The sequence below is a fragment of the Aquarana catesbeiana genome, linkage group LG03 (assembly GCF_042186555.1).
Source record: "Aquarana catesbeiana isolate 2022-GZ linkage group LG03, ASM4218655v1, whole genome shotgun sequence".
Taxonomy (NCBI): domain Eukaryota; kingdom Metazoa; phylum Chordata; class Amphibia; order Anura; family Ranidae; genus Aquarana; species Aquarana catesbeiana.
Window position 1 is genome coordinate 561249023 of NC_133326.1, and position 22055 is coordinate 561271077.

At 42.5% G+C, this 22055-nt stretch overlaps 1 protein-coding gene across 1 annotated transcript in view; it reads right to left on the reverse strand.

The window, feature by feature from the left end:
* LOC141132856 (aldo-keto reductase family 1 member C1-like) overlaps nucleotides 1-22055 on the reverse strand; it is a 61980-nt gene that overhangs the window by 16210 nt on the left and 23715 nt on the right. The window contains exons 3-7 of the mRNA XM_073621777.1: nucleotides 21006-21083; nucleotides 17884-18006; nucleotides 16631-16740; nucleotides 15525-15690; nucleotides 852-934 (exon numbers count right to left, since the gene is read on the reverse strand). Coding sequence (XP_073477878.1) covers nucleotides 852-934; nucleotides 15525-15690; nucleotides 16631-16740; nucleotides 17884-18006; nucleotides 21006-21083 — 560 coding nt within the window. The remainder of the gene's footprint in view (nucleotides 1-851; nucleotides 935-15524; nucleotides 15691-16630; nucleotides 16741-17883; nucleotides 18007-21005; nucleotides 21084-22055) is intronic.

Below are 22055 nucleotides of genomic sequence, written 5' to 3' on the forward strand. Positions count from 1 at the left end.
CCTCAGTTCTGGCCTCTGCATCTCCCCAAGCCTTCACCACTGCACACACCCTATCTTCGTTCTCCCCATCTGTGCACAAGCACCTCTCAGCAGCTGGCCCAGCTCTAGTATCTCCCTCAGCTGTGGCCTATTTTTTCTCATACAGTGTACTGAATGCACAATCATTTGTGGCTCTGCTCTCCCACTTGGCCAGCAGTGACACCGAGATCAAACGTCGGTGTTGTCGGCATCAAGACACCAGGCAAGAGATGAAGCTCACGAAGGGTGCAGCTTTCCATGCAGAGCCAACCTCCCGCCTATTAAAAGACTGTGCCTGGTATACTCAGTACCTAGCCTGATCCTGGGGGCCAGCATCCCACTCAATCCATCCCGACTTTCAAATCTTGCATAAAGAAATTTGTGAGCTGCACATCAAGTTACAATCCTGCATAAAAATTTATTGACTAAGATTCAATGCACAAGTGGCTCAAAGCTCAAGCTCCTCCTTTTTTTGTATTTCACTCTTCAATAGAGTTTATTTAAGTAAAACATGTCAAAGAGAAGAACCCTAGAGGATTGTGCATTGACTCTCAGTCAATCAACCTTTATTCAGGGTTGTAATCTTGTGTACGGCTCCTAAATTTCTTCATTAAATCAATAGCAGGCACAAAAAAGTTACATACAAGATCAATTGTTTTGACATCTAAATCAATACTTTGGCTTTTACATACATGCCTATGAATATTAAAAAGAACTCTTTTACATAATTTGTGTTTTAAGTTCAGAGATAATTTCAAGTTAAAAAGATGAAAGGTAAATCCTATCCAAGAATTCTACGAATTCCACATAAAGCAGACAAGGCTCTTACATACATATCAATGATGAAGTATCGCATGTTTTTGTTAATGCCATCCAATCTTTGCATGTCTTCGGCACTCAGCTGAAAGTCAAAGAGCTGCAAGAAAACAATAAAACAAGTATAATTACAAAAAAGATATTTTAGGATGAAACAGCAGACATAGGGTGTTATTTACGAAAAGGCAGATCCACTTTGCACTACAAGCGCAAACTACAAGTGCAAAGTGCACTTGAAATTGTGCTGAAAGTGCACTTGGAAGTGCAGTCGCTGTAAATCTGAGGGGTAGATCTGAAATGAGGGGAAGCTCTGCTGATTTTATTATCCAATCATGTGCAAGTTAAAATGCTGTTTTTTATTTTCCTTGCATGCCCCCCTCGGATCTACAGCGACTGCACTTCCAAGTGCACTTTCAGTGCAATTTCAAGTGCACTTTGCACTTGTAGTTTGCACTTGTAGTGCAAAGTGGATTTGCCTTTCGTAAATAACCCCCATAGTGTTGTAGCTGGTTTTGAGATTTACCCAGCAAGACAGGAGACGTGATTTTTAACACTTACAGGTCTTATCCCTCCATCTGCCTGTGACTGGACAGAGTAAGGAGAAGATGGATGACCTCATCTTTCTATCACTCCACTCTCTCTCCTTATCAGCATGTTTCTTGTTAGCACTGGCTATTTGTGCAGCTTTAAAAAGTGTTATGCCCCGTACACACGGTCGGACTTTGTTCGGACATTCCGACAAAAAAAATCCTAGGATTTTTTCCAACGGATGTTGGCTCAAACTTGTTTTGCCTACACACGGTCGCACAAAGTTGTCGGAATTTCCGATCGCCAACAACGCGGTGACGTACACCACGTACGACGAGACTAGAAAAGGCCGGTTCAGAACCAAGCGCGGCACCCTTTGGGCTCCTTTTGCTAATCTCGTGTTAGTAAAAGTTTGGTGAGAGACGATTCGCGCTTTTTCAGACTCGTGGCTTTCAGATCGTTTTCTGACGTTCAGTTTGTGCTTGTGGGTTTGTATCTGCTCTTTAGTGCGTGCAGTCAGTTCGTATCGGAGTTTTCTGTGTGATCTTGCCTGCTCGTTGCTGTTTTTCAGGTCGCTCTTCACAGGCCTTGCTGTTCTTCAGTGCGTTCTGTTACTTCGTTCTGAGCAGCCGACCGTTTTCTAGCCATGTTTCGTATGCGTACTCCTCGTAGAGTTCGTGCTGTGCGGGGGCTTGGTGTTGGGGTCCTGACCTTGACACAAGTCCAGTCCATGAACAGGGTGGGGAGGAGTTCACGGACCAAGAATTGGTTGCTTCAGCGTGACCAGTTCTGTCATATGCCTTTGCTCCGTGAGATCCGTGAGAATAATCCTGATGATTTCAGGAACTTTCTCAGGATGACGGACCCCGTGTTTCACCGTTTGTTGGCTTCGCTGACCCCCTATATCAGCAGGCAGGATACCTGCATGAGGCAAGCCATCACTCCGGAGCAGAGGCTCGTCGCTACCTTGCAGTATTTGGCCACAGGGAGAAGCCTGCAGGACCTCAAGTTCTCGACAGGCATCTCCCCCCAGGCTCTGGGGATCATTATCCCAGAGACCTGTTCTGCCATCATCCAGGTCCTGCAGAAGGAGTATATGAAGGTAAGATTTTTATCCTTTTATATCACATTTTATTGTATTGAATGTTTGCTAATATATTGTATTTCTTTCCTCATTCCCTAATTACCATGATTGTCATATGCTGTGAATGTCCCCTTTCTCCTCATGCATGCTGGATTTTTATGTAATTATTATTTTAGGTCCTTCATACATATTTGCCCTTCAATAACCTCCCCAGCATGGTGTCTCCTGCCCTATATTCACCTCATGTAGTCACTTAACAATGTATTTTATCAGCTCCATAGTAGTGCTTTACCCCAAACACCCCTAAAATGTTTGGAAATGTTATTTTTGATTTAAATTCAGGCAGAGGGCCAGAGGCTTTTTTTTGTGGTGTCCCCAAATTTTTTGTAACCCTCCCCCCCCCCAACTGCTAAGTCAGCTGATCCCAATTCATTATCCTCAATCATCTATCTGCTGACTTTGCCAAACCCATACACACTATACCCATCTCTTTACTGGTCAGATTTATGGATGAATTCCCCAAAGCATGTAGTGCAAGGGCCTGCCTGTATACTTTCCAATGGTACTGTTTAAAGTTCTTGTATCCTATTATGATCTTGATAGGTAATAGCAGAATGTCCAAATGTGCTCAAATGTGTACAGTGCGTATTTATATCTTTGTATTATGACACTTCTTACCTGTCCAGTGGGCTGCCAATAGTGTAACTAAGGAGGGGCTGTTCCAAGTAATACCCTGTATTTAGGCATTCATCTCTCAATGAAGTGAAGAGGGTTACCTGTCCAAGAGTTCCCCCCCTATAATGTTAGAAATGGCCCATGAGAGGGGGGGAGGGGGAATATGATAGGTGTACCTTATACTTTGTTGTTGTAAAATTCCCCTTAATAAATGCTATCTGGAGGTTGACCCATAATGTTTGTGTCTAATCTGCTTGCCATGTTTCTGTGAAAAAATAGTAATGTTTATTGTTTTTTCCTCAACAGTTTCCTTCCATGCCACAGGAATGGCAGACTGTGGCCTCCCACTTTGCCCAGCGGTGGGACTTTCCTAACTGCGGAGGGGCAATTGATGGGAAACACGTCCACATCGTCCCACCACCCAACTCGGGGTCGTACTATTATAATTACAAGGGGTTTAATAGTATAGTGATGTTGGCGGTGGTGGCGGCTAATTACGACTTCTTGTATGTGGACGTGGGGAAGAATGGCCGGATGTCCGATGGTGGAGTGATCGCCCAGACGGAGTTCTACAGGCGTCTCCAGAATGGCAGCTTGGACTTGCCACCTCCAGAGGACAATGTTGAAGGTCTCCCATTTGTGTTCGTTGCTGATGAAGCATTTGCGCTGGGGGACCACCTGATGCGGCCATTCCCGATGAGGACCCTCACCCCGGAACAGAGGGTTTTTAATTACCGGCTGGCCAGAGCCCGAAGAGTGGTGGAGAACACATTTGGAATCCTGGCCAGCCGGTTCCGACTATTTCTGACACCCATCCATATGGTGGAGTATAAACTGAACCATATTATACTGGCGTGCTGTGTTCTCCATAATTTTTTAAGAAAACATTCAGCCAACTATGCTGGCTCAGTTGGGCCTGAGGCCGGAATACCAAATACATCAACAATGACGGCGCTTGAAAGCGGCCGTCCTGGCTTGCCCTCCCTGAGTGCCCGTGATGTCCGGTTACGATACCTGGAGTTCTTTGCGGGTAGGGGGCTATCAATATGCCAGACAATCTGTGACACCTTTTTCAAATAAAAAACAACCAAAAGCAATTCTTGGTGGACATTTACTGCTTGTGTTTGTTTGAGCTGACCCTGACAGAAATGTGTTGAGTGCAGAAAATGTCGTGATTGGGTAACCTTATAAAGAATAGTGTTGGCTGGTACTTCCTAAATGCAAAAACACATTTCACTACAAGTGCACTTGCAACTGCACTGAACTTGCACTTGTAGTGCAAAGTGTATTTGCCCTTAGGAAATAACCCCCATTTTTGCATAAAACAGCAATTACATCACCCCAAAAGTGTTGTAGTGTTGAGACAATAATCCACACATTCTTGAGTAGGGCACTTTTTTATACCTGCACAATCACATGTGCATTTACCAAAGGTTTTTAAAACAAAACAACATGTTTGTTGTATAACAATTTTTGGGGGGGGCATTATCAAAAATCGAAATATCCATTTCAGATAAAACAGGCCTGTGTAAAACCAACAAGAAAGCCAAAAAACTTGAACTTACAAAGTTCACATTAGGTAAAACCTGAAGGCTATATCAGACATCAGTATTTAGGAACTGGGTTTGATATAGCGTTCAGATGGGGGGAAATCACCCCTGGAAAAGCCAAATTTGGAAGATGCACACCAATTACGAATGTCAACATGTGCTATCTGCCATCAGGGGGGATCAAGGGACGTGTTTTGGGGGAGCAAGCCCTTCCTCAACGCTACTTTATAATTGAGGAAGGGGTTGCACCCCCAAAACGCATCCATTGATCTCCCGTGATGGCAGATAGCACATGTTGGCACACTGTGTGCATCCTCCAAATTTGGCTTTTCTAAACATTGTAAAAATTTTTGTAAGATAAAACAGGTGATTTTGTGGGGTTTAAATTCGCCCCAAAACATCAATGATGTTATTATTTTTTTTAATAACATCACTGATTTGTTGCTGGATGTTTTGCAATTGGAGATTACACCCCATGATCTCCCCGATCAGTATCTGGGCACTTTCAGATGTAAAGCGTTCTGGATCACGATCACCTAAAAAGAGATAAAGAACAAAAAAAACAGGTCTCAAAAATCTGCCAACATCCATCTCTTTTACCTGAGCCTGTGGTCGCAGACACTCACCTGTTGTGGTGCCAATCTCCACCACATCTTCTTCTTCCTCCTGCTCTTCTTCTTGGGTTGGTATTTCCCCTTCTTCCAGAGGTGGGGGGTCTCTGGTCTCCTGGGATGAGGGGTGTCCTCCGAGTCTTTTCTCCCCTATGTAAAACAAAAATGGTATACTTGGCACACAGATATTTGATGGCAGAACTAGAAATAGGAAACATTGCTTGGAAGTGGGGTACAATTTTCTATTTTAGCCGAGTTCAAAGATGTCTTTTTTTTTATTGTCCTTTGTCAAGCTGCAATACTTTACCTGTTTAGTACAAGCTTCACAGATGTAGCACCCCCTATAGTATACACTGGAGCACCTGTGTGGCCCCCCTAATAAAAATGGTGTTCTTGTGTCCCACACTAGTGCTCCAGTGTCCAGATGTGAAAACAGCTGCTCAGTGTCCTCTCCTTACACAGAATCTAGTTGGCATTTAATTCTAGTAACAAACCCATCTACACAAACAAATATTTGGCATCCAAGTAGGCCCAAAAAAAATGTGGGAAAATGCATATGGCCTAAACAATGGTGTTCTAGAGGCCAAAAGAAAAATGTTTGATACGAACGAATAATGGGAACATGAACATTAAAGTTGACCTTTTTAAACGTTACAATTACTAAAAGCATATGGAGCAGAACGAACGGAATAAAGACAGAAAGAATATGAACACAGCACAACTACTTACTTTTTTGCAGCACTCTTCGGATCTTTCGGTACTGCTCTGGCTCTCTCAACTTCAGGTCCGACCACCGCTTCCTGAGCTGATCTTTAGACCTTCGTACCCCGAAATTCCGCTCCTGACCACTTTCGCCATGATCTTGGCCTTTCGGATGTTCGGGTTGGGGTAAGGCCCATATTTTCCGTCATAGTCGGACTTCCTCATGATGTCGACCATCTCCAACATCTCCCCAAACGACATATTTGTGGCCTTAAAACGTCTCCTTCTGGATCGGGACGTGCCTGGATCCGCCCTTTCCTCCTCCTCGTTGCTACAATTAGCCCGCACCTGCTGTATGTCCGCCATCATGCTCTTCACCCACTGCGCTGAACGAAAAGGGGCGGGGAATACACTAGAAAGAACGTCAGGGGCGGGCGGAGTTACACGCATGCGCAGTGTATATAAAGCGTAACACGCGTGCGTATTACATTTGATCTGTGAGCGGAGGAAGGAGCATTGAACGCGGCGATCGTAAGAACGAAGGTAAGAGACAAACTGGGGCCTATACTGCTTCTATAGATTGAGGCCTATATTGTAACAAGATTAGGAGAGTTTGGTGTGACATTAGGCTTTGTCTTGTGTTGTGTCTTGCAGTGAACATGGATATGGTACTGAAAGATCAGGACTTCATTTCAGTCTTCATAGAGATGCTAAGGGAGCTGCCCTGTCTGTGGGAGATTAAACACCCCCATTACAAGAACCAAACAAAGAGGAAGGCAGCACTGGAGTAATTGTGTGAAATTGTGAAGCAGGTGATCCCCACGGCAGACATCACTTTTTTAAAGATTTTCATTGGTGGCCTGAGGAGCACATAAGGGAGCGCAATAAAGTCCTGGATTCACAGAGATCCGGAGCAGCAGATGACATCTATGCCCCCAGGATGTTGTACTACGACAGGCTGCACTTTCTGGCAGGCCAGACTGAACCCAGGCCATCCCTCTCCAGTCTTCCTTCCACGCTTCCTTCCCCCCGGCTGAGGCTTCTGACGCCCAACCTGGGCCTTCCAGGCCACATGTGGAGGAGCCCAGATTGAGCCAGGTATAGCATTCCTCTAAATATTTCTGCTTTTCCAATCAATGATGTTAACTAGATGTTAGTTGGGAGTACTAATTTATGATTAAAACCATGTCCCTTTTTCATACACAGGGAAGTCTCAGCCAGGAGGTGGCCGGGCCGAGCCGGCTGGCTGATATCAAGGTCCCTCCACCCCCCCTGGAAAGAGAAAGTGGCAGTAGGAGGAGTAACCTAGAGGAGGCGGCTATCAGATTTTTTTGTAGGGCTACAGAGGTCCTGGGAGCACCACACACCAGGCAGGAGAACATTGCTGCATTCATAGCATATAAAATGCAGAGGATGGAGGAGGGCCAAAAAGCCATGTGTGAGGCCCTCATATCTGAGGCTCTGGCGAAAGGTGTGAGGGGCCAAATTACACCTCACACACAGCTTTGGGATGGTCCTCCTCCTCCTCCTGCAGGTCCTACTCCTCCTCCAGGTCCTACTCCTCCTCCTGCCACATCTCCAACTGCACAGCCACAGCCCGGAAGGAAGTGTGGAAGGAAGACCAGAGAGTGATTGCCCTGGATCCAGTCTGGTCGGCCAAAAGATGCAGCCTCTTGTGGTACCACAGCCTGGGGACACTGATGTCATCTGCTGCTATCCGAGTCTCTGTGAATCCCGGACCAGACTGCCCTCCCTTACATATGGACGCCTCAGGCCACCAATTTTGAGGTTTAAGAATTGATGTCTGCCGTGGGGGTCCCAGGCTTCACTAATTTCTGCTGTTGATCCAGTGTTGCCTTCCTCTTTGTTTGGTTCTAGCCCTTAAGAAAGGATTTTTGTTTTGAATTATACTCTCCTATGTGTTTTACTTCAAAAATGACAGTTTGTTTGTGAGGATTCAGGTACATTTCTAATATACAATGTGAAATGAACAAGGGACACCAACAACAAACAATCTCCTGGAGATTAAATAATAAAAGATATCAATGGTGTTGGGGTAACTTGACACACAAAACACAGACAAAAATATTCTGGAGTAAAAATAAAAATAACATTGAACAAAGATCAGCCTTGGAAAAAATCCAAACATTAAAGAAAAAAAAAGGCTTAAAAACAAAAAAAAAAAACATAAAAAATATAAAACTGTCAGATGTGACATCTAATAACAATATATTGAGGGAATCCCACTAAAAAAACACAAATAAAACTTTGTGAGAAGTGTGTGTGAATATGAGCAGCAAAACTACTTAATTCTTGTCACATTATAAAGAAGAAGAGAGTGCGCTGTATTAAACCATTTTTTACATTGCAGCGTGACGAAAGTGCTGTATCCATTGCGAACGCTAAGTTTACCAGAACGAGCTGTCCCGTGTCGGAATTTCTTCTGAGCATGCGTGGCACTTTGTGCGTCGGAACAGGCCACACACGGTCGGAATTGACGCGATCGGATTTTGTTGTCGGAAAATTTTATCTCCTGCTGTCCAACTTTGTGTGTCGGAAAATCCGATGGAAAATGTCCGATGGCGCCCACACACGGTCGGAATTTCCGACAACACGCTCCGATCGGACAATGTCCATCGGAAAATCCGACCGTGTGTACGGGGCATTAGACACTAACTGGAAGAATTGTAGACAGTGTATATGTGTCACCTAGGTTCCTTACCTACACACTGTGTGCAGCCTATTGCATTAGGGTGTGTGCCCCAAATATATAAATATATATATAGAATTTTTACAACAGCTTACCTGTAAAATCTTTTCTTTGAAGTACATCATGGGGCACAGAGCACTATAGTAATTACTATATGGGTTATACGCCCATCTTCAGGTGATGGACACTGGCATAATCAAGACAGGAAGTCCCCTCCCTATATAACCCCTACCATACAGGGAGTACCTCAGTTTTTGTAGCAAAGCAATATATATATATCCCAATAAGAGGGGAGGGACCTCTGTGTCCTGTGATGTACTTCAAAGAAAAGGATTTTACAGGTAAGCTGTTATAAAAATCCTATTTTCTTTCTGGTACATCACGGGACACAGGGCACTATAGTAATTACTATATGGGATGTGCCAAAGCAATGCCATCTGAGGGGAGGGAGACACACAAAATAAGCAAACCATCGTCAGACGTGAGCACCTATACTGCTGTCTGCAGAACACCGTGGTCAAGGCGGCATCCTTTTGCTGACCTACATCCACCTGGTAGAAACTTGTGAATGTATGCACTGATGACCATGTTACAGTTTGCAAATCTGAGCCACAGAGGCTTGGTGATGCACTGCCCAAGTAGCACTGACTGCCCTGGTAGAGTGTACTCTAGGACAAAAAGGCGACACAAACAAAGCGTCAGTTTTCCGTATTTGGGCAGTTGTTTCCAGATAAAAAATTAACTACCCTTACTAAATCAAGAGAATGTAATAACTCCTCATCTGCAGAACATGGTTCTGGAAAAAACCAAAGGTAGGGAAAACATCCTGGTTCATATGAAAAACCTGACACTACCTTAGGCAAAAGGGTTGGGTGAGAACGCAACCTCACCTTGCCCCTATGAAAATCAAGTATGGCTCTTTACAGGAAAAAGCAGCCAAATCTGACACTCTTCTTGCGGAGGTTACCGCAACTAAGAACACCAATTTCTTTGCCAAAAGAAGCAAAGGAATATTGTGTATTGGCTCAAAGGGCTGTCTTTGCAAACCCGACAGAACTAGATTCAGATCCCATGGGCACAAGGGTGAACTGACTGGCGGACTTATCCGAGTTACCCCTTGTATAAAGGCCCGGACCAAAAAACACGAAGCAAGCGACCTTTGGAAAAATACTGCCAAGGCTGAAATCTGACCCTTGACCATACTCAAGGCCAGCTTCATTTCTACCTCCAACTGTAGAAGGCAAGTATTCTATCTATGACATACCAGCCCTTGGTTTAACACCAGGAGGCATAGGCCCTTGGGACCCTATAATAAATGGTCCTAGAGGCTGGCTCTCCAGCATCGAATTTAGTGACTGTAAGGTAGGATGGAATACCGGCCCTTGCGACAGCAGGTCTGGACAAGATGGAAGAGTCCACGAAACCCCTACCGCCATCCTCATGATCTCTGCATACCAGGATCTCCTGGGCCACGCCGGAGCTACTAGGATTACTGGGTTCCCTTCCTCCTTTATCCTGCGAAGAAATCGCAGCAGCAGCTGAACTGGGGGGAATGCATAAATCAGTGAAAACTGGTCTCACTGGGTCACTAACGCATCTGACACGAGTGCGAGAGGATCCCTTGTTCTTGACACAAAGCTGTTCAACTTCTTGTTACATATGGATGCCAACAGATCTACGTCCGGGGTCCCCATCTCTGGCATATGGCCAGAAAAACATTGGGACCATACTCCCTGGAACAACTGTTGGTGGGATGAAGACTGCGAATAGGCAAGGAACATGTTCCTCTGCCCAAGCCAGAATATGGTTCACCTCCCTCTGGGTTGCGTGACTTCTGGTGCCCCCTTGGTGATTGATATAGGCCACTGCTGTGGCATAGTCGGACTGTATCCTGATGGAACAATTCCGTAACCTGAACGTCCAGGAAATTAAGCCAAACGTATTGCCCAAATCTCTAGGATGTTGATGGGCAAGGTTTTCTCGGACTCTGACCATTTCCCTTGGACAGTGGTCTCTCCTAGGACTGCTTCCCAGCCCATAGGCTGGCATCCGTTGTTACCACCTTCCAGATAACCGGAATGAAGGATTTTCCTTTCTGCAAATTTTTGGTTATCGACCACCAACTGAGACTCTGGCGCACTTTTGGGGCCAGATTCATTGGGTAATCCAAAACTTGGGTTTTCTTGTCCCAAGCAGACAGAATACTGTATTGTAACAGTCTTGAATGAAACTTGGCATAGAGAATTGCTTTGAATTAAGTCACCACCATATGTGGGATCTGAACCCATGGCCTCAGTTTTTCATGGTGGGAGCGCAGACCACCAGGATCCTGGGCCTTTGCTTAGCAACTGTGCAATTTAGCAAGTTTGTAAGCAAGCACCTGCTCAACTGCAGTTGGTCCTATACTTTAGACCTGTAGGATACCAAGCAAATATGCACTACGCTCATACCTTTCGAACATGTATTATAAAAACATGAATTTAAAAACTGCAAGCATGTATATTATGCTGTTCCTGCCCACAAGCAGATAATGACACTTTTAAAGTGAACTGCTAATCATCCAGGGATGTATCTACTACTTACAGCTGTACATGCCCCTTGGATAGGCAGACAAAAATGGAGCATGTAATCATGACTTGTCTGTACCCATTCCCAAGCCAGTACTCACACACACACAGCCCACTGTTCTGTCTCCAAGGCCTATCCGACCTGTCAGCACATAGTAATGGCTGCCCTTCCTGCCTACAATAAACAATAGGTTAGACTTTAAGCAAACCTGCGCCCTCTAGTGGCTGGGAAAAAAAACAGCAGCCTACCTGAGCAAGAGTACAAGCATGATAGAACAGCACACTGCTCCCATGCTCCCAGTGGCCACCGGGAAAACAGACAGTCAGATCGCTCTCTTTTAATAGAGACACTGCAAACAAATGCAGACTCACCATTCCTTGCTGCAGGGTACTGCTGGAATATCACAGCGACCCAATCTTTACCTATCACGGTGGGTTGGTGTCATGCCAGACTTTCAAGAAAGGGGTCCCCTCTGTACGTAGGGTCCACTGCCTTAGACCTTGTATAGCGCCCTGCCAGAGCAAACCTGTGGTATAGCAATGTGACCAAGGGTCTGGATGCCAGGGCCCAGCTCTCCTAAGAGAAGCATTACAGGCAAAACCTCGTTCTTCGGTACCGAGGCTCGGGTAACATCCACTTTAGCCTTTGTTTTGGCTCTTTGAATGGATCCGATAGTGTAGCTCCTGACCCTGTTCAGGTCATCTATGGAGCACTTTTCAGCACATCATTAACCGTGACCAACACCTTAGACACTGGCGAAAAAACTGAATGTATGGGATGGGAGGGGTATGGGAGGGGTTATATAGGGAGGGGACTTCCTGTCTTGATTATACCAGTGTCCATCACCTGAAGGTGAGCCAGGTTCCAGTACAGTTCTGTGCAGAGAAAATGCAGCAGGCTCTACTTTTTTTTCTGCACTGGAAACTGACTGCACTGGTGTGAACTGGAGCCATTGGAATACATAGAAAACACTGTGCATGCATTTATAGTGCAGAAAAAAATCGCCCGAAACTGCATCTGGTGTGAACTAGGACAGAGCACTATAGTAATTACTATATGGGTTATACACCCACCTTCAGGTGATGGACACTGGCATAATATAGTAATTACTATAGTGCTCCGTTTCCCGTGATGTACCAGAAATAAATATTTATATATGTACACACATACATACATACACACACTCCCTCTGTCCTAGTTCACACCAGATGCAGTTTCGGGCGATTTTTTTCTGCACTATAAATGCATGCACAGTGTTTTCTATGTATTCCAATGGTTCCAGTTCACACCAGTGCAGTCAGTTTCCAGTGCAGAAAAAAAAAGTAGAGCCTGCTGCATTTTCTCTGCACAGAACTGTACTGGAACCTACCAAATTGTATCAAAAACGCACTGGAACTGTGTGTGGTGTGAACTGTAAGCAAAAACTGATCTGGAACATATCCAGAGTGCATTTTTGTGGTGTGAACTGGCCCTAAAAATGCATGCACAGTGTTTTCCATGTATTCCAATGGCTCTAGTTCACACCAGTGCAGTCAGTTCCAGTCAGTTTCTGCCCAGTTTCCGGGGCAGAAACTGACTGGAAATCACTGCATTGGTGTGAACTAGAGCCATTGGAATACATGGAAAACACTGTGCATGCATTTTTAGTGCAGAAAAAAAGCGCACGGAACTGCATCTGGTGTGAACTGGCCCTCTGACTTATTCTGCTCAGCTCACACGTGACACACCACCAGAAGAAGGAGGTCCCGGTGTGATCTCCGAGGATGGTGCATCCCCATCCCACTCACTCAAACTTGATTGCAGCAGTGTTAATTTTGACAGCAAATTTCGATTCAGTTTTAGTCTTAGTCTTAGGACTAAAATGGTATTTTAGTTTTAGTGCCATTTTAGTCTTCTGCAATTGTTTTAGTTTTAGTCGTATTCAGTCGACTAAATCTCCAGTACATTTTAGTCGATGAAAATGTCCTACGTTTTAGCCGACTAAAATTTCCAGTACATTTTAGTCGACTAAAACTCATTTTAGCCGTCTAAAATCTAATGAGTGTAATTAAATTGTAATGCATTCGTTAACATTTCTCTACAATTTCCAAACTCATTGTATGCTGCTGGAATGAAAAATCTAATATGTTATTATTTATGGTATTGAGGTATGAACATGCACTATAGACCAGTGTTCATTTTGAAGTCAAATTTCAATTTAGTTGTAGTCTTATACCCTGTACACACGACCGGTTTTGCCGTTGGAATAAACTCTGAAGGTTTTTCTGACGGAGTTCCGACGGAATTCCGCTCAAGCTGTCTTGCATACACACGGTCACACCAAAGTCTGACCATCCGGAACAAGGTGACAACACGTACGACGGGAGTAGAAAAAGGAAGTTCAATAGCCAGTAGCCAATAGCTTCCGTCTCGTACTTGCTTCAGAGCATGTATCCTTTTTGGTACATCCGAACAGCATACAGACGAGCGGGTTTCCCGATAGTAATTAGTTCCGTTGGAAAAATTTGGAACATGTTCACTATCTAAGTCAGTCTGAATTTTCGACGGAAATAGTCCAATGGGGCATACACAAGGTCGGAAAATACAATGAAAAGCTCCCATCAGACTCTTTCTGACAGACATTCCGCTCATGTGTACGCGGCATTAGTCTTTTGACTAAAATGGCAATTTAGTTTTAGTCGTATTTTAGCCATCTCAATTGTTTTAGTCGTATTTTAGTAGACTAAAATAGTATTCATTTAGTCGACTAAAGTGTTTTAGTCATTTTAGTCGACTAAATTAACACTGAATTGCAGTACTAGAAGAAAGCAAGGAGGAGGAAGGCTGCATCTCGGGGATGTTGCTGCATTCCTCCTGAGAGCTGGGAGCACCTGAAACTGCTGGGGGAGGAGGTAGGGGGAGGAGATTTGTCTCACTAATGTGCATGTCATCCAGGACAGTTAGCAACTATGGGTGATTAGGGTGTGCCCTGGCACACCTAAATGATGTGGCGAAAACAGACTTTGTTCTCTCAGATCTTTCAGATCTTAATAACTTAATAAGATTTTAAAAAAGAAGTATGGACTTTTTATTTTATTTTAGAATAATACATCAGTCCGATGCTGCATCTGTGCCTCTGCACCTATAAGTCCGAGAACCAAGTGATCTAACATCAACAATCGCTTGGTTCTCACAGTTCCCTGAGCAGAGAGCCGGTGACTGACAGTCACCGGCTCTCTGCTCTGCCCCCTCCTTGCTCACTGGAGCGCTGGGCTGTGGAGGGGGTGGGAGTGGCTGGCTCAGGCTCTCAGTAGTTTGCTGAGAGACTGAGTTGGGTGCTGGACCAGGCATGTGGGCGGATCCCGACTTTATTGTAGCAATCTTGCCCGAGCCTGGGTCAGTTCTGTGACATCAGTCGACAGTGGGCTTCAGCCCGCTGTCAGCTAAAAATGGGTCACAGGAGTGCAGAACGAACTGCACTCCTGTGATCCACAGAAGAAGTACAGCCAAACAAGCTTTGGCTGTAATTCTCCTTTAATACAATATTCTGGTCTGGATCTGGGACAGGACTAGGCTTTTTTGGCAATATGGTTTGCAAATTTTATTATTATTTTTTCTATGGAATCTATTGGTAAAAAGATATTTTTTGTTTCACCACTGTTGCAGACTATGTGCAAGCATCATGTTACACAAGGGCAGCTGTGTTTTGATGGCCAATGCAAAAGATGCATCCTATAATCTATGTTGACGTTTTTTAAGATGCATCTCTTACATTTAAAATCCTCAAGTGGTTACTGAAGGTGTAGTCATTGGGACAGGGAGGCACGGGCAGCAGTAACAACATTATCAGAATTTCTAACACTTCCTCACTCTGCTAAACATGTGATTTTGTTGCTCTCTGCTTCCCTGTTGCAGAGAATACCCAACTGTGTGTTTGTTGGAGAAAAATTAACAAAAGACTTACAAAAGGGAAGATTTACTAAAACTGGTGCACACAGAATCTGGTGCAGCTGTGCAAAGTAGCCAATCTTCAGCTTGTTCAATTAAGCTTCAACAATAAAACCTAGATTGGTGATTGGTTACCATGCACAGTTGCACCAGATTCTGTGTGCACCAATTTTAGTAAATCCCCCCCATAGAGTACTACAAACATGAGAGAGCTTCCAACCCTTCCATGCTTTATCTAAAACAAAATAAAACCTTTTTTTCTGGAGTTGAGCTTTAACCAGGATTTCTTATAGACTGTCACATTTCTGGATGGTCAACATCTGTGTTTGAATCACCTGGAAGTTTTGTTTGATTCTCTCTGCAGTGAAGCTCTTTGCGAGGACAACAATCCCCCTCTGCAGTAGATAACGCATCGCCACCTGCGCTGCAGACCGTCCAATCTTCTTCGCCACTTCATTGAGAACAGGATCTTCCAGCACTTGAGGTGAGTTTTGGTCTATCCTTTTAAACAAAAGATAAGAAGCTGATTTTTTTTTCCTATTGTTAAAGTAGATTGCAAACTCTAAAGCTGGCCACACACAGCTTGTTATTTTTTTGCTTATCCATAAAAGGTGGATGGAGGGATTTTCCCCCTGGCACACAGTACTCTGAAAGAAGCACACAATTCGTATGGAAAGTTTTCCAACACTGAACAATCAACTTCTCTTGAGCGAGGTAACCCACACACTGCTCAAAATTCAGAAGGCCCCAGAATGCCTCTGCTGGACCAGCTGATTTTCGATCAGTGTATGGCCAGCTTAATTGGATGACATTTCGTTTAGTAAAGAACTGTCACATAAACAATTGGTAAAAATATAGCAATGGTTTAGAATACAGGGTGGTTTAGCAAATTAACATTCAGTTAGGGTTTACACCTTCTGTAAAATGTATTTAACAAAAAATTTTTTTTTTTTTAAGAAAGCGACACATAAAGCAGTATTTCCATTTCAGCTAGCCACATAAAATAAACCAAAATGCAAATTCAGGAAAATGACATCAGTGAGAGAAAAACATTTCCCATACCTCCAACATTTAAAGTAAAATTAGTGAAGGAAGGAGTCATTGAGGGCTAATTATGTAAACGGGTTAATAAGGGGTTAATCAGGAAACACTTTAATTTAAAAACAAAACCAAACTTTTTTCTTTTCTTTTTTACCATTTAGTTTTTATGTGAAAGTGAAAGATCCATGTTTGTTCACATTTTAGCAAATACTTTTGGAAAAGCTGTTTTAGCTGATTATAGCTGAATTAGTTGCTTAGAGTAGCTATGACTCACAGAACGGAGCTTTTGCTGTCAAACAGTAAGTATCAGTAGCATGAGTGGATGTGGACAGAGGATGAAAGGATTTGGGGGGTGTATGAGATGTGCCCTAGGTCCCTAACTAGTTACATTTGCACTTACCAGCCCTCAGCTCTGCTTGAGCCCAAGACGCTGTACCCAACCAGCACAATGTCTTTGGATTTGCAGAATTCCAGCAGTTTGCTCTGATTAAAGAATATGTGGCACTCCACCTGCAGAGAGAAACATTGTACTGGTTAGGGAGAATGCCACATTAAAAACATATTTTAGTAAAAAAGAAAAAAATTGTAAACACATTGATGCATAGCTAGAACTCCACTCATACTTCACTGCAATGGGATAGAGCAGGGATATGCAATTAGCTGACCTCCAGCTGTTGCAGAACTACAAGTCCCATGAGGCATAGCAAGAATCTGAGAGCAACCAGTTTGACACCCAGAGGCAGAGACATGATGGGACTTGTAGTTTTGCAACATCTGGAGGCCTGCTAATTGCATATCCCTGGGATAGAGCATCTTTTTTTGGTTATTCAAGCACTAAGCTTTGGAAGGAGATAGTAGTAAGGCTTTATGACATCTTTTGTGCCTCCTGGAAGAATCAGAAACTGTGGTCAAGGTAACTTTTGTCAAAGTGTTATTTTGAGAATTTAAAAAAAAAAAAAAGACAAGTATGGAAAATATTTTTTTGGGATTCATACTTACCTAGGTGGATGTAGCATCGGTTCAATGCTGCATCTGTCCCCAGCCAGCTCTAAGACTGAAAACTGAGTGATCAAACACTGCCGATCTCTGGGTTCTCAGAGCTCCCTAAGCAGAGAGCCAGTGACTGTCAGTCACCGGCTCCCTGCTCTGCCCCCTCACGCTCACTGGAGCGCTGAGCTGTGAAGGGGATGGTATCGGCTGGCTCAGGCTCTCAGCGGCTTGCTAAGAGTCTGAGACAGATACCGGTCTAGGCATGTGGGCGGATCCTTACCATCTGGTTGTGATCTTTCCGGAGCCTCGACCAGCGGTGTAACAGGTGCTTAGGCCCGGAGTCTGCTGAAAATGGGTCACAGGAGTGCAGAACAAACTGCACTCCTGTGATCCATAGGAGAAGTACAGCCAAAGGACCTTTTTTATGGAAGGGTTGCTTTAGAACTGAGCAAGCCACCTAGATGGCGAAACATCTTCAACATTATAGAACAGGTCCAGTTAAATGGAACCACTACTTGCTATACCCTGACCTAGATACATGAGAACCTTAACCGACATTAGTAAGAATAAATTCTAGAGCTGGTATAAAAACACTGTTTCCCTTATTTTCTATACAATAGCTTTGTTCCCTAAAGTCTCTCCCCATTTAATCACTGTAGTTACCTGATTACAGACAGGTTTATACTTCAGTCCTGGTGCACTGAGGATCAGCTCCAGTTGTTTGCGAGTAAAGTTAGACACTCCGATTGATCTGACCAGTCCAGCATCTTTACAAGCCTCCAAAGCCTGGAAATCACCAGTTACATAGTTAAAAAAAATATATATATCCAGATATACATAAAGTGCGATTTAATTTTTTGAATAAGAAAAAAATCCTTCCTGCCACCTTAAAGCAATCAAATACTTGTGCAATCAACATAATACAAAATCATTGCTTATAAATATTAGAAATCTTTTAGTTTGTGTGTATTTAGAAACAGATACAAACCTCTTTTTACATAATACAAAATCATTGCTTATAAATATTAGAAATCTTTTAGTTTGTGTGTATTTAGAAACAGATACAAACCTCTTTTTGAACAGTCAACTGTGTCAGCACAACCAGTATCTGTGGAGCAGTATTCCATATTTTTACAGGTCTTAAAGTGCAATAAGAGGACCCTTTCTGCCTATTTAAGTTAAAGCCTAATCCAGCAAAATGTATTCATCGTGTGACAGGGAGACAACATAGATTACAATTGGGAAACAGGGGCAGAGTAGTGTCACCCCACACAGGAAGTGCCAAATTAGAGACCTTCATTGCAGGAACTCCAGGTATTATTTTAATAAAAAAAAAAAAAAAAAAATTTTGCTTGAAACCCCACCGTTCTTAGTACCTTGGGGTGAGTTAGAGATGTGCTGAATCTCAAAGGTGATGCATCATAACTTAGCACTCACTCTTATAACACATAAAGTATTAGTGATCTAAATGAATAGAACACTCCCGTGTGTACAACAAAATAAATGCCCCCCCCCAATATTCCAACTAATATGTGATGAATATATATTACCATACACCACGTGAAAAAATAGAAATAGTTCCTACAATATATAATCACTTGAAAAATATATATAACAAAATAAAAATAAAATTGTATATGAAAACTAAAAATACAAATAAAATAATAAATAAATGAAGTCCAAAGTGAAATAAAAAAAATCCAAAAATAGTCCACAAAAACAGTGATGATAATGTGTGACAAGAAAACACCACTCCAAGAAGAAAGTGCAGGTGACCTCAAAATCGTTCTGCTGTGATCCGCAAATTTCACCACACCTCAGTGACGTGATTCCACTCCCTTCTGAAATTCAAACTCACCAGCTATTAAGGCATCCCACTCTCATGTTTGGACGAACAGAGCCTCAACCCACTCTCATGGGGGTTAGCATGCGTTCCAGATCTCCACTGCTACACACTGGCTTTCCTCCTCATAATCATGAATTCATATATGAGATAAAAGAAGTTAAAAAGATCAATTTATTCACACTAAAACTGCGTCAAATGAACGCAGTTCATGGATGTGGTCTATCAGACCTGGAGAGGGTCCAATCGGGTCAGGGATCTCCCTCAGAGAGAAACCCGATGGATCTTCCTGCTGAAATGTTTATTCCCTGGAGGAATGAACATTGAACTGGATTTGAACTGCTTTATTAGTAACTCCTAGGGATTATCCATTATCAGTAATACATCTGGTTACCAATATCTTGAGGATATATGTATACAGGTTCTAGTTCCCTCCATGGATGGTTTACACACATACGTATATAGGATCTAATAAAAGAATTGTTGAAATAATAACTCATTTTGTACACCATGTCACTGGAATAATAACAGTGGAGTTTTTTTATATATATAATTTTTATATATTTTTTTATATATATTATTTTGGCGCATTGAGCGCTTTATATTAAGATATTGGGACATTATTAAATGCACTTAATAGCACTGTAAGATTGGAATATGTTTGATTACTGGTATTTTTCACATTTAGTTAATTATCACTTATTATTTGTCATATGTGCACATAAAAAATAGAATTTTTATGGCACTATATAATATTTGTAGTATTTATGTAATTCTTTTGTGGACACTAGGAGGTAATGTCATATTTAATCTATTTGGTTTGAGTAAAATTATATATGTTGATACATTATTTTATATTTTTGTCACAAGGTATTAATATAAGTTGTAAAGCACTTTAAGAGAGATTGTGCTCCATGTTATAGAAGGTGAACATGGATGGTGACCTTTTTTGCTACTTTTAGAATGCGATCTAAATGTATTCACCTTGTATTAGTCATGTTCTATGGGGAGAAATTGCGTATATCTCGGTCACGGGGACACAGGAAGGGTGTGGACACAGAGTAATCTGCGCCCCGCCCATTCAATTTTTGAGTTTGTTGAGGCTCTGTTCGGCCAAACACGAGAGTGGGAGGCCTTAATAGCTGGTGAGTTTGAATTTCAGAAGGGAGTGGAATCACGTCACTGAGGTGTGGTGAAATTTGCGGATCACAGCAGAACGATTTTGAGGACACCTGCACTTTCTTCTTGGAGTGGTGTTTTCTTGTCACACATTATCATCACTGTTTTTGTGGACTATTTTTGGATTTTTTTGATTTCACTTTGGACTATATTTATTTATTATTTTATTTGTATTTTTAGTTTTCATATACAATTTTATTTTTATTCTTTTATATATATTTTTCAAGTGATTATATATTGTAGGAACTATTTGTATTTTTTCACGTGGTGTATGGTAATATATATTCATCACATATTAGTTGGAATATTGGGGGGCATTTATTTTGTTGTACACACGGGAGTGTTCTATTCATTTAGATCACTAATACTTTATGTGTTATAAGAGTGAGTGCTAAGTTATGATTCATCACCTTTGAGATTCAGCACATCTCTAACTCGCCCCAAGGTACTAAGAACGGTGGGGTTTCAAGCAAATTTTTTTTTTTTTTCTCATCATTGTTATAGTTAGCGCCGCTATCCATCTGCACCATTGGAGGGTGGATTCTGTTTATATATGATTTGATATTTAAGTGGCAGCTCTATTTTGTGCTCTCTATTTCATCTAGCGCGGAGGTGGTAGTGCAGGTTTAGGCGGACTCTCCTGGTTACCTTTCAGTTTACATTATTTTAATAAAAACTGAAGATTTAAAAATATTGAATTGACAGCAAAGCTTATATGAGATTTTACTGAGCCCAGAATCAATGACCAAATTTGCCAGCTTACCTTCCAGGTATCCCGGATATCGGTGTTGTGAAAAATTAATTTTCCATTTTCGTCTTTGGGAAATGGATCATCTCCAGGCTGGGAAGAAAGAGGGAGAAGAAAAGACAATGTTCATGTAGCACTAACTCATGGTGGAGCTGCTGGTTTAAGCGGGTCTGTTACCTTCACTCTGCTTCCCTTCTTAAATTGTTCACTCCCCTTGACACAACTGTAGAGCAGTGTTGAAACAATATGAGCATTAACTTTTAACCCACAATATACACTTACAATTAAGATTACCTCTACCTGGGTGCTGGTAGCTCCACCTGTAGGAGAAATTACAACACTGCACACAAACTTCAATAATGACCAAAGATAACTTCTTTCTTTGAATGAGTAATATATTTATATAAAGAGTTATTTAAATTAATATACTATCACACCAACGTAGTGTGATAGTATAAGAAATGATTATGACAATTAATAACAATCACAGAAATATATATGTATATATTGGTATGAATCTATACCTGGGAGCTCCCCCTACTCTAGACCTTAAAGTCACTATACTAAAATGCAGGGCCCTGCAATGAAAGAGGTAGTCCAGACGTCTTCCGTCTTCGCTAGCTCTTATGATTGTAATCCACAAAGGGTTCCTCCTGGGTGTTGCGCAGTGTAGTATAACACACTAAAACAATTGTAATCCAAATGAGTGACTAGGTGTCTTTATATGAAGAAAAAAAACATCTAACATCCGCTCTTGAACGCTGAAGTCTATTCGGATATAATACTCTCAGACTTAACTTGTTCCATGGGACTATCAGTCCTAGCAACACTCTGTACAGTTCTAAAGATGTGTGTGTAATACCCAATTTAAACTTCTGGGTGTCAACCCTCTCACCACACGGAATCCAGGCAGGTGGATGTCTCTGGTCCAGCAGTTCTCAGTTCCGTATAGAGGCACCACCACGCCGTCACACTGTTCCATCCACAAACGACCAGGAGTCCTCGGTTAACTCCCCACGGGTCCTCCGGAACAATCACGTCTCTTGTCCAGCTCACTGCGATACG